This window comes from Silene latifolia, chromosome 8 (genome assembly GCF_048544455.1).
Source record: "Silene latifolia isolate original U9 population chromosome 8, ASM4854445v1, whole genome shotgun sequence".
Classification (NCBI taxonomy): domain Eukaryota; kingdom Viridiplantae; phylum Streptophyta; class Magnoliopsida; order Caryophyllales; family Caryophyllaceae; genus Silene; species Silene latifolia.
Genome location: NC_133533.1, coordinates 829,363 through 843,295, shown reverse-complemented (window position 1 = coordinate 843,295; position 13,933 = coordinate 829,363). Strand labels below are relative to the sequence as shown.

Below are 13,933 nucleotides of genomic sequence, written 5' to 3'. Positions count from 1 at the left end.
AAAAATCTAACTAAATCAATGTTTGATTTGTTCATCTACAAAATAAAATAAAGAGCAGGATACATATTTATGGTTGTTTTGGGTTTAATACATGGAGAGGGTGAAATGTGAGTGAGTAGTGACTGATATGAGCGATTTTAGAATTTGTAGTTGGGCTATCATTTTCTAATTTATTACTTCCCCGGCCCAATTATTTGTTAAACGGGTTATTTCTTTTAATGTTTTTATAATTAATAACTTTATTAAAAACATAATTATTTTCATCTTAATTATTTCTATTATCATCATTTGTATTTAACATGTTAAATTAGTTTTACTATCAATATTCACCTTTACCATGTTAAATTTTATTGTAAGTAGACGTTTTTGAAAAAAAAAAATTGAAAGTGAAAAAAATAAAATGAGTGTATATTACCTAATATTCATATCTTATATATTAGCTCAACGAGGCGACAAGCAAAGCGAGTATCATCACTTGCGTGTGTTCATATTAATCCTCAACTAGATACTTCACTGGCTCATGCAATCAACTATTTATAATATCATGATATTGAATCTTATTTATGTGCTTCTATATTCAATGATAACGCCGGCTGTTATAACCCGTGCATTTTTTGCACGGGTTTAAAACTAGTTACATTTAATAACGGGATTGAATTACATATAATGCGAATAATTTACATGCATAATTTTTAAAAACTAGATAGTACGATATATTTTTATGCAAAAAATATCTTTGGTTATTTCCTCTTAAACCATTGCATATGAACACGTATTTGTAACAAGTTTAAACATTAATTATGTAGATCGCTGATTTAGACCAACTAGATAAGTACAATAGAAATGCAAAAAAAAAAAAATACATCCAAAAACATTAATACCGGCCCAAATACATACCCGTGCAATTTTACACGGGTTTAAAACTAGTTATTTATTATTTGTTATTGTAACTTGAATCCGTCTTATTTATTTGTAGATAGAAACATAGAGCCGTGAATTCGTGATAGAGGATATTATCCTTTGGGGTGGCAAAAGTTGATACTTTCAGATGTAACAACTAGGCACAATCATTATCATTATTTTGTTTAAAAATAACAATTGATGTGAGCATGTGACCTTCTACGTTTATTCATTCATCAAAAGAGTCAAATAAAATCAATATAATTAATGTCTAAATTAAACTACGTACCATAACAATCAACAAAAGGAAGCACAGATTCATTGCATGGAGATGTCTATATGATCTTCTCCACGACCTAGTTGATACCAACTCCTAAAAATCATATTGAACATTTCAAAATAAACATACCGATAATCCGGTTGATAGTCTTCAAGTTCTCGACGCTATGTATGAGATGTATGTTAATAATAAATATATAATGAATTGTCTTTATATCGACCGTAGAATATGCAATAGAATAGTAATTTTTTAAATGTTTTTGTAATTTTGCTTGTTCACTTGTAGTTTAAAAAAAAATCTCACATTTCAAAAGTTTTTTTTTTTTTACTATTTCAGATGTGTATCAATTACCTTTAATGTAAATGAGTATGTTTTTCTCATAGAAATACCGTCTCACAATACCAAACCGTCTTATTAAAATACTTACAATAAATATTAGATCAATACCAAACCGTCTTATTAAAATACTTACAATAAATATTAGATGCAGCATGAGATCATATGTCGTCGGAACAGAGACAAATGTAGACATGCATGATGACGACATGTTACATCTTCTAAATCTGCAATCTTTCTAGGTTTTACTATTATATTGTACCAACCGCAATCATAAAACGACAGTCAATGTGAGCCAACAAAAAGGAAAACGACCAGAAATAGCATTTGATATGCTGTTATATCTACCAATAAATGAGGAAAATAATTGCAAACATCTGGGTAGATCAGACCGACAAGACTAGTCCCCAACTATACGTTTCGTAATTTCTAAGCATCTTGTGTTCAAATTCTCCCATAGTCCCATGTTACATGAAGACCACTGTCATTAAAGAGAGAGTATCATGTAAAATCGTTCTATGTATAAACTTTTTAATAACCGATTAATAATACTAGTGTAAAACAGCCTTGTATAAGTATACCATATTGTGTGAATTGTCTAACAAAATTAAATAATGCATGTAATTTGGAAGATCTTCTGAAAAATTAACCTAAAAATGCGATTGTCATGCCCTCATGCGAGTATGTTATATAGCGATTTTATTTATATTAATTTTTTGAAAAATTATTATTTTTTGTGGAAGAAAATAAAATTAAAGAACTAGCTTATGTGAACAATCTCAAGATAATAGAGTTAGCATTATCATAAAATCGTCTCATAAATCAAGAGTAATGACTCACTATAAAGGTTCCGGAGTCAATATATTGCACCCTTTTATACCATCAAGCCATCAACCGGGGGAAGAAGCACATTAAATATTCCTTTAAAAAAAACCACTAAACAATTAAATTAAATACTCCCTAAACATATAAATAATGGACTATAAATACATGCAAAGAAGGAACACTAGCAACAAAATGATGAAGAAAACACAATGTCTAGAAAAATACACATATCTAATTCTAGGAATTTTAATAACAACAACAATACTTTACTTTCATTTTGATTATCATTTTGAATATCCATTGATATTATGGCAAAAAAACATGGGATTTATTGGTGTTGAATCAAATCACTTTGTAATAAAAATGAAGGGTCATGATGTAAGGAAAATGGGTGATGATCAGAGTAAATCAAGGGTTTATATTAATGGATGGAATTCATATTGGTTATTAGAAGCTCCTTCTAAAGAAAAAGTTTCTAGAATGTTCAAGAAAGGTTCTCAAATGGGGTTGAATGTTTGTAGAACTTGGGCTTTTAGTGATGGGCCTGGCCCTAATTCTTTGCAGATTTCTCCTGGTGTTTTTAATGAAAGAGCTCTTAAGGTTAGTGTTTGGTTGTGTTGATTGTTTGAATTTAGTAGCGGAGTCACGATTTGACGTTAGGGGCAAAGTTATAATGTAGAGTAATGAAGTAACGTAGGAGAAAGATCGTAAATGTTAGCTAAAATCTTCAATTTTAGTTAAGAATTAGGATTTGGTTTCTTTGATGTTGATTGTTGTTAGTGTTTGGTTGAGTTGGTTGTTTGATTAGAATAGCGGAACCAGGATTTGAAGTTAGGGGGCGGAATAGTAATGTGATAAGTAAAGTAGAAAAAAGATTGTAATTTTCAACTAAAGACTTCATTTTTTAATTGTTTAGGGGGGCGACCGCTCCTGCTAGCCCCTACTTGGCTCTGCCATTTGTTTTGGTAGTGAATGTTTTATCAAAGGTTGTTTATTTTGCTAATTGTGGTGTTTGAAATTGTGTATGGGTATGTTGGTTTTTGTTTTTAAGGAATTATGAGAAAATTGATTGTAATTTGATGGGAGTATTGAAATAGATGTAAAGGTGATTTCTTTGATCATATGTAGCTTTGATCATAAATTTTTTGGTAGATGGTCTGGTTTTTTTTTTTTTTTTAGACAAAGGTGGTAGATGGTCTGGTTTAAGATTGAAAAATTGTTGTTTTAGGCAACGAGACGATTGATTGTTTGATGTGGTATTGAAATAGTCATAAAGGCGATTTGTTTGATCACATATAGCTTTTAATTGTGCTGGTTGTTTGATGGATTTTTAAGTTTTTCTGTAGTTGGATTAGTTTAAGATTGAAAGATGATTGTTGTAGGAAATGAGGGATTTGATTGTTTGTATGTATGAAATTATGAATGTATTTGATGGTTTTGTTGTTTCTAATTTGTAATTTTTGGGTTAGACATTAGAATGAGTTGCCAATGTTGGCTTTTGGCTACATCAAAACAGTGCAGAATATCGTTGTCAAAAAAAAAAAAAAAAAAAAAAAACAGTGCAGAAACTTTCCGAAATGAATCTAAAATGGTTTGCTATTGTTTCTGCCACAGGCATTAGATTATGTGATTGTTGAAGCAAGGAAGAATGGTATAAGATTAATTCTCAGTCTAGTAAACAATTTGGATGTTTTCGGTGGAAAGAAACAGTATGTGAAGTGGGCACAGGAAGCTGGAGTCGATATTTCACCTTCAGCTGATCCCTTCTTTTCCGATTCAACAATTAAGGGTTACTACAAAGCTTACATCAAGGTAATTGAATTATATGCTGTGTTAAATGATGTTTCTGTATAAAGTTTGGACTTGTATCGGACTTGGCGTAAAATCTTTGAAAGGTACCGTTGTCTGTTGTATGACCGATGAATAATGATGAATTTTTACGTTTACAATTATTCCTGTATCTGGATTTTAGGCCATTATAACGAGGAAAAACTCCTTAAGCGGAGTCAGATATTCAGAGGAACCGACTATATTCGCATGGGAACTCATAAACGAGCCACGATGTGATTCCAACTTTTCAGCTTCCCTTCTTCAGGTTGGTGTAACTTGTAATTTTCTTCAAGCTTAAAATGCCTATTATTATTCATGCTGTTTTATTGATTGTTTGTGTGTACTGGATTGATTCGAGGATAGTCGTGGATTGCTGAAATGGCTGTATATACCAAGAGCTTGGACCAAAATCATCTGGTGACCGTTGGGCTCGAAGGGTTTTACGACTCTACTGCTGGTGAAAAATCGGAAGTAAATCCCGGAGAATGGGCTGCTTTGCATGGTACTGATTTCATACAGAATTCTGCTGTTGACGGCGTTGATTTTGCTTCTGCTCATTTGTACCCCGATAACTGGTTAGTTTCGTCCTCTGATTATCCATAGTGAGACTTCTTGTTTGTTTTAGACTCTACAAGCAGTGGCGGAGTCAGAATCTTTAACCTGTGGGGTCTATCTATTCTAATGTAATTGTTAATCATTTTTTATTACGAGGTGTTAAAGACATAAAATTTTCAAAACAGACAAATTTTAATGATAAAAAACGTCAATTGTCGAAAAGCTGCGGGATCTCAAGACCCCACAACCATATATGTGGCTACGCCACTGTCTACAAGTACAGATAGGCATTTCAGTAACACGATTTCGATTTATGTATAAACTTGTAGGATGCCACATGCAAACGATACTGCAAAGATGGATTTCGCTTCAAAATGGATAGATTCTCATATTAACGATGCTGAGAATGTACTAAAGAAACCTGTTGTGTTTACTGAAGTTGGTAGTGTATCAAATGTCAAGAGTCAAGGAGTTTACAGTAAAAAGTCGTTGTTCCGACTTGTTTATGATAAAATATACGAGTCAGCAATAAAGGGACAAGCAGGAGCAGGGGCCATGATATGGCAATTGCTGGTTGAAGACATGGATGAATATGGAGACCGATTTTCTCTAGTAGCATGGAATCATCCCTCTATATACAAATTAATTGTAAAACAGTCTTGCAGACTTCAGATTTTTCTTCGGAAATGGAAGGATATTGACCGAAATGACCCTTGTTACGGTCCTGTGTCCGAGTTTAGCACCATTTCCCAAAGATCCTAAATTTCGCTGAGCGGTTAGTTGCAACTTTCTTACTGTCACCGGGAATTGTAAATAACATTTGTTCATTCTTTCAACTGTATCTTCCTCTAGAAGATGTAATTTAGAAGTTAAAAGGTGGGATTATTCGAGATTGCGAGTCTCTTGTATATGTACATTGTTTCATGCTAAAAGTTATGAGACTCGTCGACACCATAGCATCACCGCTTTGTATAAGATTAAGAAGGTTACCGTAACTAGGGCCGGGCACCTGTCCAAAACCGGACCGGAACCGGAATCGACAAAATTCACGGACCGGATTACAAAAATTCCCAGACCGGAATTACCCACTTTTTCAAATTCCGGTCCATTGGACCGGATCGGATCGGAATAAAAATACAATTTTAAGGAAAAAATGTAAATAATAATAATTCTGGGCATTCCGGTCCAAACTGGACCGGAAACCGGAACCTTGGAAATTGGTGGACCGGAGATCAGACCGGAATTTTTAATTCCGCTTCCGGTCCACTAGATTCCGGTCCGGACCGGATTATGCCCACCCCTAACCGTAACTGCATTTTAACGCGGTAATTGCTCAACTACATAGGGACGGGTAATGATACAGTGATATCGGAACTTAATTTCATTCAAAATACGATATTTAAACATTTCACGAATCAGAAAAACGAGTAAAATTACAAAAACACGGATCCAAAGACACAGATACATATGATCTAGGAAGTACAGCTGCACCTGCACTTAGCCATGCAGTTCTTACAGTCAGACATTCTAGGGTAACCCTTATTACAGTCACACTTCTTGATGCAGCTGACCCTTGACTTACCATTCCATAGGCACTTAGCCATGCACCGGAGTCTTGGAACGCAGGACGGGCAATCGTACTTCATTCTCTTCACAAGGCATCCTCTGCAGTCGGGTTCATCATCGGAGCATGCTGTTGCTTGCAGGATAGTTACCAGGAGTAGCGCGATTAACATGCCGTAGACTAACTTGAATACCCTCTTCTCCATTTCTTCACTTTCTTGACTAAACTGGTTCTATTCTTCTATGCATGTATGTATGTTCCTTGGTTTATTAGGCGTATGTGATAGGAGTATATAAATAGTGCATTTATGGAGAGTTTTGCTCATTTCTATGTGATATAATAAGTGACATTTGTATGGATTCAATAACCTAGAGTAGCCACAACCCAAGACCACATGAATGGACCATGCATGACTGCATGATAAAACTAGCAAGCGGAACATTTGGGTCGAGTCAATTCGAGTAATTTCAGGTTCAGGTTCAGGTATATTAATTGCAGAAATAAAGTTTTACGTTTGCCAACCGTTTTACTTGGTATGTGTGATACGGCTCATCTAATCTGAAATTTGAAAGGGTTTTTCTTTAGCCTTACCAGTTTCGCAGTTGCTGGATTGCTGGTAGAGTTGTTCATGGGTCGTCGTCCCGTGCATTTAACCCGACTCATCCAGGGCCGTCCCTGACAATTTGGGGACCCTGTGCGACATCTTCAACATAGGCCCTTAATCAAGGGTGCATCTTAATAAGTTAATACGAAGTAATATATATTTTCTATACTTTCCACGAATAGATATAGATATTAATGTTTCTTTATAACGTGTACTTGGAAATGCCATAGTGGTCTATATTAGCATTGTCGAACTCGCGTCCCCACTACAAAAGTAACACCATTTACCACTAAGACAACAAGCGCTTCATGAAACAAATACTCGCTATTAGGTATAATAACAGATCGCAACTTAGATTGGGCCCCTTTAAATTGGGAGCCATGTTCGACCGCACGGGTTGTACACCCATCCAGCCGGCCTCGGGCTCATCCCGCCCGCTAAATAACTGGGCACGGACATGATTTTTAGAAAAATACAAAGGCCCAGCCCAATAACCCATCCCAAACCCGCTAACCAGCTTGTCCGTGGGCCAGAAATTTAATGTCAGCCCGACTCATGTCCGGCCCAAGCCCACATTTGGCCACCTCTAATTGCTGGGCGACTCTATCGTCACTCTAAAACATAGATGCCACTTAATTTAGGCCTACGAAATAAAAAAACTGTATTTTTTTTTTGACAGCAAAAAAAAAAAAAAAAAAAAAACTGTATTTTATACTCCGTATACTCTCACAAAGTATTTTGTGAATGGCCTTAAGATTTTTTGCCTAGATTGATTGCATAACATTACCAAAATAAATAAATAAATAAATAAATAATAAATACTCGTAATATTTTTTGAAAAGTAGATATACAGTAAAATGTTTAAATCCAACAACAAAATGGATGTGTGGTCATGCCGTAGAAATCATCCATAGAATCATTTTTGCCCAAAGCATGGTACTTGTCATCGTCTAGTGAATAATACACAATACCATCACCTATACGTCTTGGTAGATAAATTCTATTCCTCATCGTGTTATCTTTTCCCCGTGCTGAAAATGATGATGCGGGACTAAGGAACAACATATAATCCCCTAGATCATCTACCAGAACCCAACTTTTCTCTAAAATTTCAAACTTATAGACTTGAACCTCCTCTCCAAATTCTAGAACAAAAACACACATGAGTTGTCCCTCGAGTTCAACTAGATAGCACGAATTGAGCGTTTCACGTTCTTTGCGTGTCAGTGGATCGTTGTAAACTTCCCAACTCCATTCTTCGTCTACAATTTTAAAAACTCCGAGATTACCTTTGGCCCCAATAAAATAAAACGCGTTGTTAAGATACTTAGGACTGGAATTATAATTAGATTTAAACTCAACATCCTTGTCGGGATTTTGCTTAAACAAACGGAAGTCGTCCCATTTACCGCATGTAGCTTTGAAACAACTGATCACAGCCCCATTACCCTCACCATTTGCCGCAACCATTCCAACGGTTAGGCAATCAGATGAATTAGGACAAGTAGAAAATGCATAATTTGTATTGAGTATCAGCGTGTACGAATCAGGGTATTCTCCTCTTTCTTTGGTGAAAGGATTGAAATATTGCAAGGAATTTCCTATTCGTAAAAGTAGCCAACCATCCTTGCAAAACTCGATTATTGATAGATCATCAGGTGAATGAGGTGTTGTAATGGTATAAGAAATTGTTTCAAATGGATCTCGAAGTTCACATATACCTTTGTTATTATCCTTGAGTGACATGAACACAGGAAACGAACAACCATCGCGCCTCTGGGGTGGTGGGATTATAGTTCGAAAGGTTTTGCAAGTAGCGCGTAGATTCATGTAATCAAACAAATGCATATGATGTGTTATTGATATCAATATGTCTGATGGAAGTGAAAGAAGTTCAGATACTAAACTTTTGGCCACTTTCATGTCTTTCTCTTCTTCCTTATGTTCCACATGATTCACTTTCTTGGCATTCTCCATCTTTTCTTCTTGAGCCGGCGAAAACCTGTCAATTGCAAACAATTCATGGATTATACAACCAGTTGTATATGTTGTACGATGTAGAATTTGAGTTTTATGATAAATTATCCGAGCTTTATGTTAAATAATATGAGCTTTTTATTGGAAAGTATTGAACTCATCCATTTACACATTAAAAACATGAACTTTGAATTAACTCAGAAAAAATACATATAAGCTCGGATTCTTATACCTTAGTTTTACAATAATACTTTATGTTACAACTGGATGTATAATCCTATTTGTGAAGTGCAAATCATGTGCTATGTAAAATAGCTCAGTGTATATTCATGCATAGATATACAAAAAAAGTTTAATTACTAACCTGATATGATGATCATGGGGGACGAACCAAGTCGGACCATCGGAGAATTGACTGAAGTTTTGATGAGGAAACAAATACGAGTAGCTATCATCTCGTAAGCGATATGAATGGACAGTTGAACTCCCCGTTGTTGTCAAATAAATACAATCCTTTTCAATGAGACCTGATCCTTGTGCCCAACACCAAGTGCAACTCCCGGCACCTAATAAAAATGCACGATCTCCTAACGATGTGACTCGTGTCCATTCCATTTCGGACAAGTCCAATTTCCAAACAAGGGCCTTTGCTATTTCGTAATTACCAATATAATCTTCTTGCCGTATTGTTACGTTGATCAAATACAGAATACCGCTAGCTTCAAGTAAATAGCTAGGTCGGTTTCTATAGATTTCGATTTTAGTATCAGCATCTGGAGGTTTCGATAGTATAAGTTCAAACCCGAGTGAAGTCGTTGATGAATCATTATAACTGATTTTTAAACGAGCAAACATTCGGTCATCACAATAATCGTTATTACTGAAATTACACCGAGTGTAGGCGTATATTTCTCCGTTAATGCTCACTGCATCGGTTACCATTACGTTTGTAAAATCATCACGGTCGAGAATTTCACTGTGCCAGCTGAAAGCATCCGCCACAGTAGGTCTGCAGTAAAACACTAGGCCTTCAAAAAACAGCAAAAGGGCACAGTTTCGGTCTTGAGTGATATCTTCGTAAGGGGGCGAGGTTAAAACGACGCAAAGCGGTTCTTGTTCTTCACTAGGTACGTCAAGTAATTCAGGCAGAAGCAAAGATTGTAAGGTCGTCGGATTCCAAAGAGAATACATTGCGGGATTTTCGCGTTCTCGTAAGATGAACCAGCCAAAATTGTAAGCAAGTATAGTCTTGCCATTTAATTCAACAATGGTCTTAATGCAAGATTTATCCTTGGAAGAAAAATTGCAAAATGTTTGTTTCTCAAGATTTTTTCTAGGATTTTCATGAGTAACAATAAGCCATGGTACTTCCGCCACGGTCGGTGGTGTATATTGATCATCGGCCATTAAGCTTGTCTACGAGCGAACATACACCTTTTGTCTGGTAAAATAAAGTGAATGAACAATAATATAACAATTGATTAAAAGTTAAAATTCTAATCTCTCTCTCTCTATATATATAGACATTGGAAGACCATAAAGCAGTCGGCATATGGTAGTTTTGGTAAGATATACGAAGTTATCCATCAGATTAGGAATAGGAAAGTGTAGTAAGATATCAGAATAGAGATAGGAAAGTTTTGTGGTGCAGGTAGAGTTGTTAAACGGGTCGGGTCTCGAGTTGGATCATAATACAAGCCAAGTTGAATACGGTCGAGGCAAACACGGATAGGATCATACAGGTCTTGGGCCAAGTTATAGTCAAAATACGGGTAAAAAAAAAGTTTGTCGTGTTTTATTCGGCTACTCTTTTATAACACCGTCTTATAGCATAGGACGTGCCCAATAAAAAAGATATTAGCCCACTTATGGATTATAATCAAGCCATGAGAACTTCAGTGTTCTACTGTTCCCCATATTCCACAATCAAAGTGCCTTCCTCTAACCTACGCTATCCCTGCTCCCACCGGTCACCACCACCAGTGGTACTGGAGCTAGGGGGTTAGCAGAGGCGGTCGCCCTCCCCCTCCGGTTGAGTTTTTCGAAGTTTTTAGTTAAATTTTTCGAATTTTTTTCGAGTGTGCCTCATATTATTACTCATCCCCACTCCTCCCTAAGAGCAAATCATGGCTCCGCCGCTGGCCCACCACTACAACCACCGACCCAACCACCGACAAATCTTGCAAATGTATTCTTTATGAGAATACATTTGCATTTTTATGAGAATATCTTGCAAATCTTTAGAAATTGTTCACATTTTAAAATAAATATTTATTGTTTATTTAAGTTGTTACTCCCTCTGTCACGATTATTTATTTAAACAATTAATCGAGACGACTTAGACGACCTAAAATAAAATAGGTAAATAAATGATCGGACCAAAGTTTATTCATTGAACACAACACGTCAATAACTATTACCTATATTGTACGGTATGTCGCTATTTACTCCATCTTCTCAACCGATTATTTTGGTCCTAACATAGTCAAAGTCATTAAATCGGTCCATTATTTATTCACTATTTATTCATTATTTATTCACTATTTTCATATAAATATGTATTTTGTAGGTGGTTTTAGAGTTGCTTAGCTTCATCACAAATAAATTCATGGCATCTGCCTATATTTTTTCATCACCATTAATCAAATTACTTTCAATATTATTCATATCATATGGATTTTCTTACTTCATAGCCAAGAAATTGCCTAAGGGCATACTAAGGTTAATATCCATGCTTGGTGTATTCTATGCCCTATTTACCGTCCCTTGGTACTTCCCTTCTTCTATTTTCCTTAGAGGATTCACCTCGTTTTTCATTTCTTGGATTTCGAGTTTCAAGCTCGTCCTCTTCGCCTTCGACCAGGGCGATCTTGCCCTATCTAACACTTTTACGGATTTTGTGGCTGTCGCCGTGTTTCCTTTAAAAATCAAATCTCGGTCTTCTTCATCACCTTCATCATCATATTCATCACTATTACGAAATATTCTACTAATCCTTGTACTCTCAACAATAATATTCTTTTTCCGCGATATAACCCTAAGTTTTTCGACATTATGTGTCGTTATTTTTTGTGATTTGTGTACAATGCCACAGTTTGAGCTAATTCCTCTAATAAACCAACCTCATAAATCCACGTCACTACAAGTTTTTTGGGGAAAAAGATGGAATAGGATCTCATCTAATGTTCTTAGAGAAACGATTTACGATCCAATAAACGCAGCCATGAAACGGTACCTTGACGACAACAATGGCGGCTTTGCTAGGGTTTTAGCATTGATTATGGCGCTTATAGTATCAGGGATCATGCATGAGATTATGTTTTACCATATGACTTGTGGTATGAAGCCTACATGGGAAGTCACGTACTTTTTTGTGTTGCAAGGTTTTTGCATGGCTCTTGAGATTGGAATCAAGAGGTTGTGGGTTCGAACCCTGGGTTGGTCAACTCCTCATCCGATTTTGTCAGTAGGTTTGACTCTTGGCTTCGTGTTGACCTCATCTTATTGGTTGCTAGTCCTTCCAGTTTGGAGAATTGCAGGGATGGGGTGTGACTTGTGATGATATGCAAGTAAGTGATCGGCCGAGTCAGGATTTGAAGTTAAAAAATTTTAATTTGTGGATCGAATTTTAGGAGGGTTTGACTTAGTTATGTAATTAGAGGGATAGGGTTTAATTAACAATTCATTTTTCATTGTTTAGGGACTGTAGCGGAGTTATGATTTGTTGTTAGGGTGCGGAAAATTTCAGCAGGACAAACGAGTAATGGCACAATATTAAATTGAAATTTTTTCGAAAATTTAACTATAGATTTTGGATTTTTCATTTCTCAGCGGGGACGAGCGTCGTCTCTACTAGCCCCTCTCACTCCACCAGTGTTTATCAACGACTCGCTCTTCCATTCGCTAAAAGTAATGAATGTTGTGCTAGCTAGTGTCACAAGTGGATAAGAGCCGAAATTAAAGGACAATAGATAATGTGAATTTAATAATGGCCATGTATTTTTTTTTTGGTGCAATTTAATGGCCATGTATAGTACGTACATATTATGGAGTTGTTGGCTTTCTTTTAGGACGTAAAATCTTCACTTACTATCGAGTATTTATTAGTTAAATCTTTAAGGCTTAAGAGTATTTAGTTATTAGTTATGGTGACGATAATTCTAATTCATTAAGCATAGTCGGGTTAACAGTGGCGGAGCCAGGATTTTAAGTCAGCGAGGGCGGAAGGGTAATATTATAAGGGGACTTCGAAAAAATTTGAAAATTTTAACTAAAAATTTCGTAATTTTCAAACGCCAGCGGGGACGAGCGCCCCAGCTAGCACCCCACTCGCTCCACCACTATCGGGTTTGTTTTATGAGATAAGTAATAAAGAGGGTGGGGTGGGGGGTCGTCTATAGAAGCGCTTGTTTAAAATCGTGAGCCACCTCCTTAGTTACATAATGCTTGAGAGTTGAGACGTGTATCATTGATCTTAATCACAGATTCACAGTCCATCATTTAAATGACTTGATATGTCTTGGATTGCAAGCTATCACGTATATCCAGGAGTTTATTTATAACGTATTCACGTACCCAAGTAGCTGTTGCGGGTTTCACTTGGCAAGTTATCGATTTTTCTTCCAATATATAATAAACATTTTTACATACTATTTCTATCCCATTATTCCCATCAACGAAATTCTCAGACCAATTCTCTTACAATATACTAACAATTATTAGTTGACTTAACATGGTTGAAAATTTAAAGTCATCTCTAAATCTCTAATAATACAACAACCCAAACACATGGAACTTTGACTTTTGAGCGTACATTTAGCAAGTTAAGGTTTTAAATAACGTCCTAAATTGTATAGTGGGAGTATAACATAACATTACAATTTGCAAAGTAGTTGCCTAGAAGTCCTTCCTAGACAAATACACATACATATTTGTCGATCATTAGTTGGTTTTGCTTAAAACCGTCTGATAGCAGTAGTCAAATATGGGCACCATTTCGCGTATAGCAGGTAACTCTCCAATCTCCAATGTATATTTGTGTCAATCGAATTATGTACTCGTA

At 35.9% G+C, this 13,933-nt stretch overlaps 3 protein-coding genes across 3 annotated transcripts; 2 read left to right on the top strand and 1 right to left on the bottom strand.

The window, feature by feature from the left end:
* The first annotated feature begins 2,421 nt into the window (after nucleotides 1–2,421).
* LOC141593971 (mannan endo-1,4-beta-mannosidase 6-like) lies at nucleotides 2,422–5,688 on the top strand. The gene is made up of 5 exons (XM_074414190.1): nucleotides 2,422–2,941; nucleotides 3,956–4,153; nucleotides 4,314–4,436; nucleotides 4,535–4,746; nucleotides 5,056–5,688. The coding sequence occupies exons 1-5, from the start codon at nucleotides 2,492–2,494 to the stop codon at nucleotides 5,486–5,488; spliced, it is 1,416 nt and encodes a 471-aa protein (XP_074270291.1). The 5' UTR covers nucleotides 2,422–2,491; the 3' UTR covers nucleotides 5,489–5,688.
* Nucleotides 5,689–6,102: 414 nt separating this feature from the next.
* On the bottom strand, nucleotides 6,103–6,600 carry LOC141593970 (uncharacterized). Its single transcript, XM_074414189.1, has one exon. The coding sequence runs from the start codon at nucleotides 6,493–6,495 to the stop codon at nucleotides 6,199–6,201; it is 297 nt and encodes a 98-aa protein (XP_074270290.1). The 5' UTR covers nucleotides 6,496–6,600; the 3' UTR covers nucleotides 6,103–6,198.
* Nucleotides 6,601–11,432: 4,832 nt separating this feature from the next.
* Nucleotides 11,433–12,692, top strand: LOC141595921 (putative long-chain-alcohol O-fatty-acyltransferase 9). The gene has a single exon (XM_074415881.1). It carries the CDS (start codon nucleotides 11,480–11,482, stop codon nucleotides 12,428–12,430), a length of 951 nt encoding a protein of 316 aa, XP_074271982.1. The 5' UTR covers nucleotides 11,433–11,479; the 3' UTR covers nucleotides 12,431–12,692.
* Nucleotides 12,693–13,933: the final 1,241 nt, after the last annotated feature.

What these genes read in the sequence shown, in the direction of transcription:
- LOC141593971 (XM_074414190.1), top strand. Translation starts at nt 2,492, where the DNA reads ATGGACTATAAATACATGCAAAGAAGGAACACTAGCAACAAAATGATG. An exon ending in TTAATGAAAGAGCTCTTAAG is followed by an intron (nt 2,942 to 3,955) that starts GTTAGTGTTTGG and finishes TTTCTGCCACAG; the next exon opens with GCATTAGATTATGTGATTGT. An exon ending in ACTACAAAGCTTACATCAAG is followed by an intron (nt 4,154 to 4,313) that starts GTAATTGAATTA and finishes TCTGGATTTTAG; the next exon opens with GCCATTATAACGAGGAAAAA.
- LOC141593970 (XM_074414189.1), bottom strand. Translation starts at nt 6,495, where the DNA reads ATGGAGAAGAGGGTATTCAAGTTAGTCTACGGCATGTTAATCGCGCTA.
- LOC141595921 (XM_074415881.1), top strand. Translation starts at nt 11,480, where the DNA reads ATGGCATCTGCCTATATTTTTTCATCACCATTAATCAAATTACTTTCA.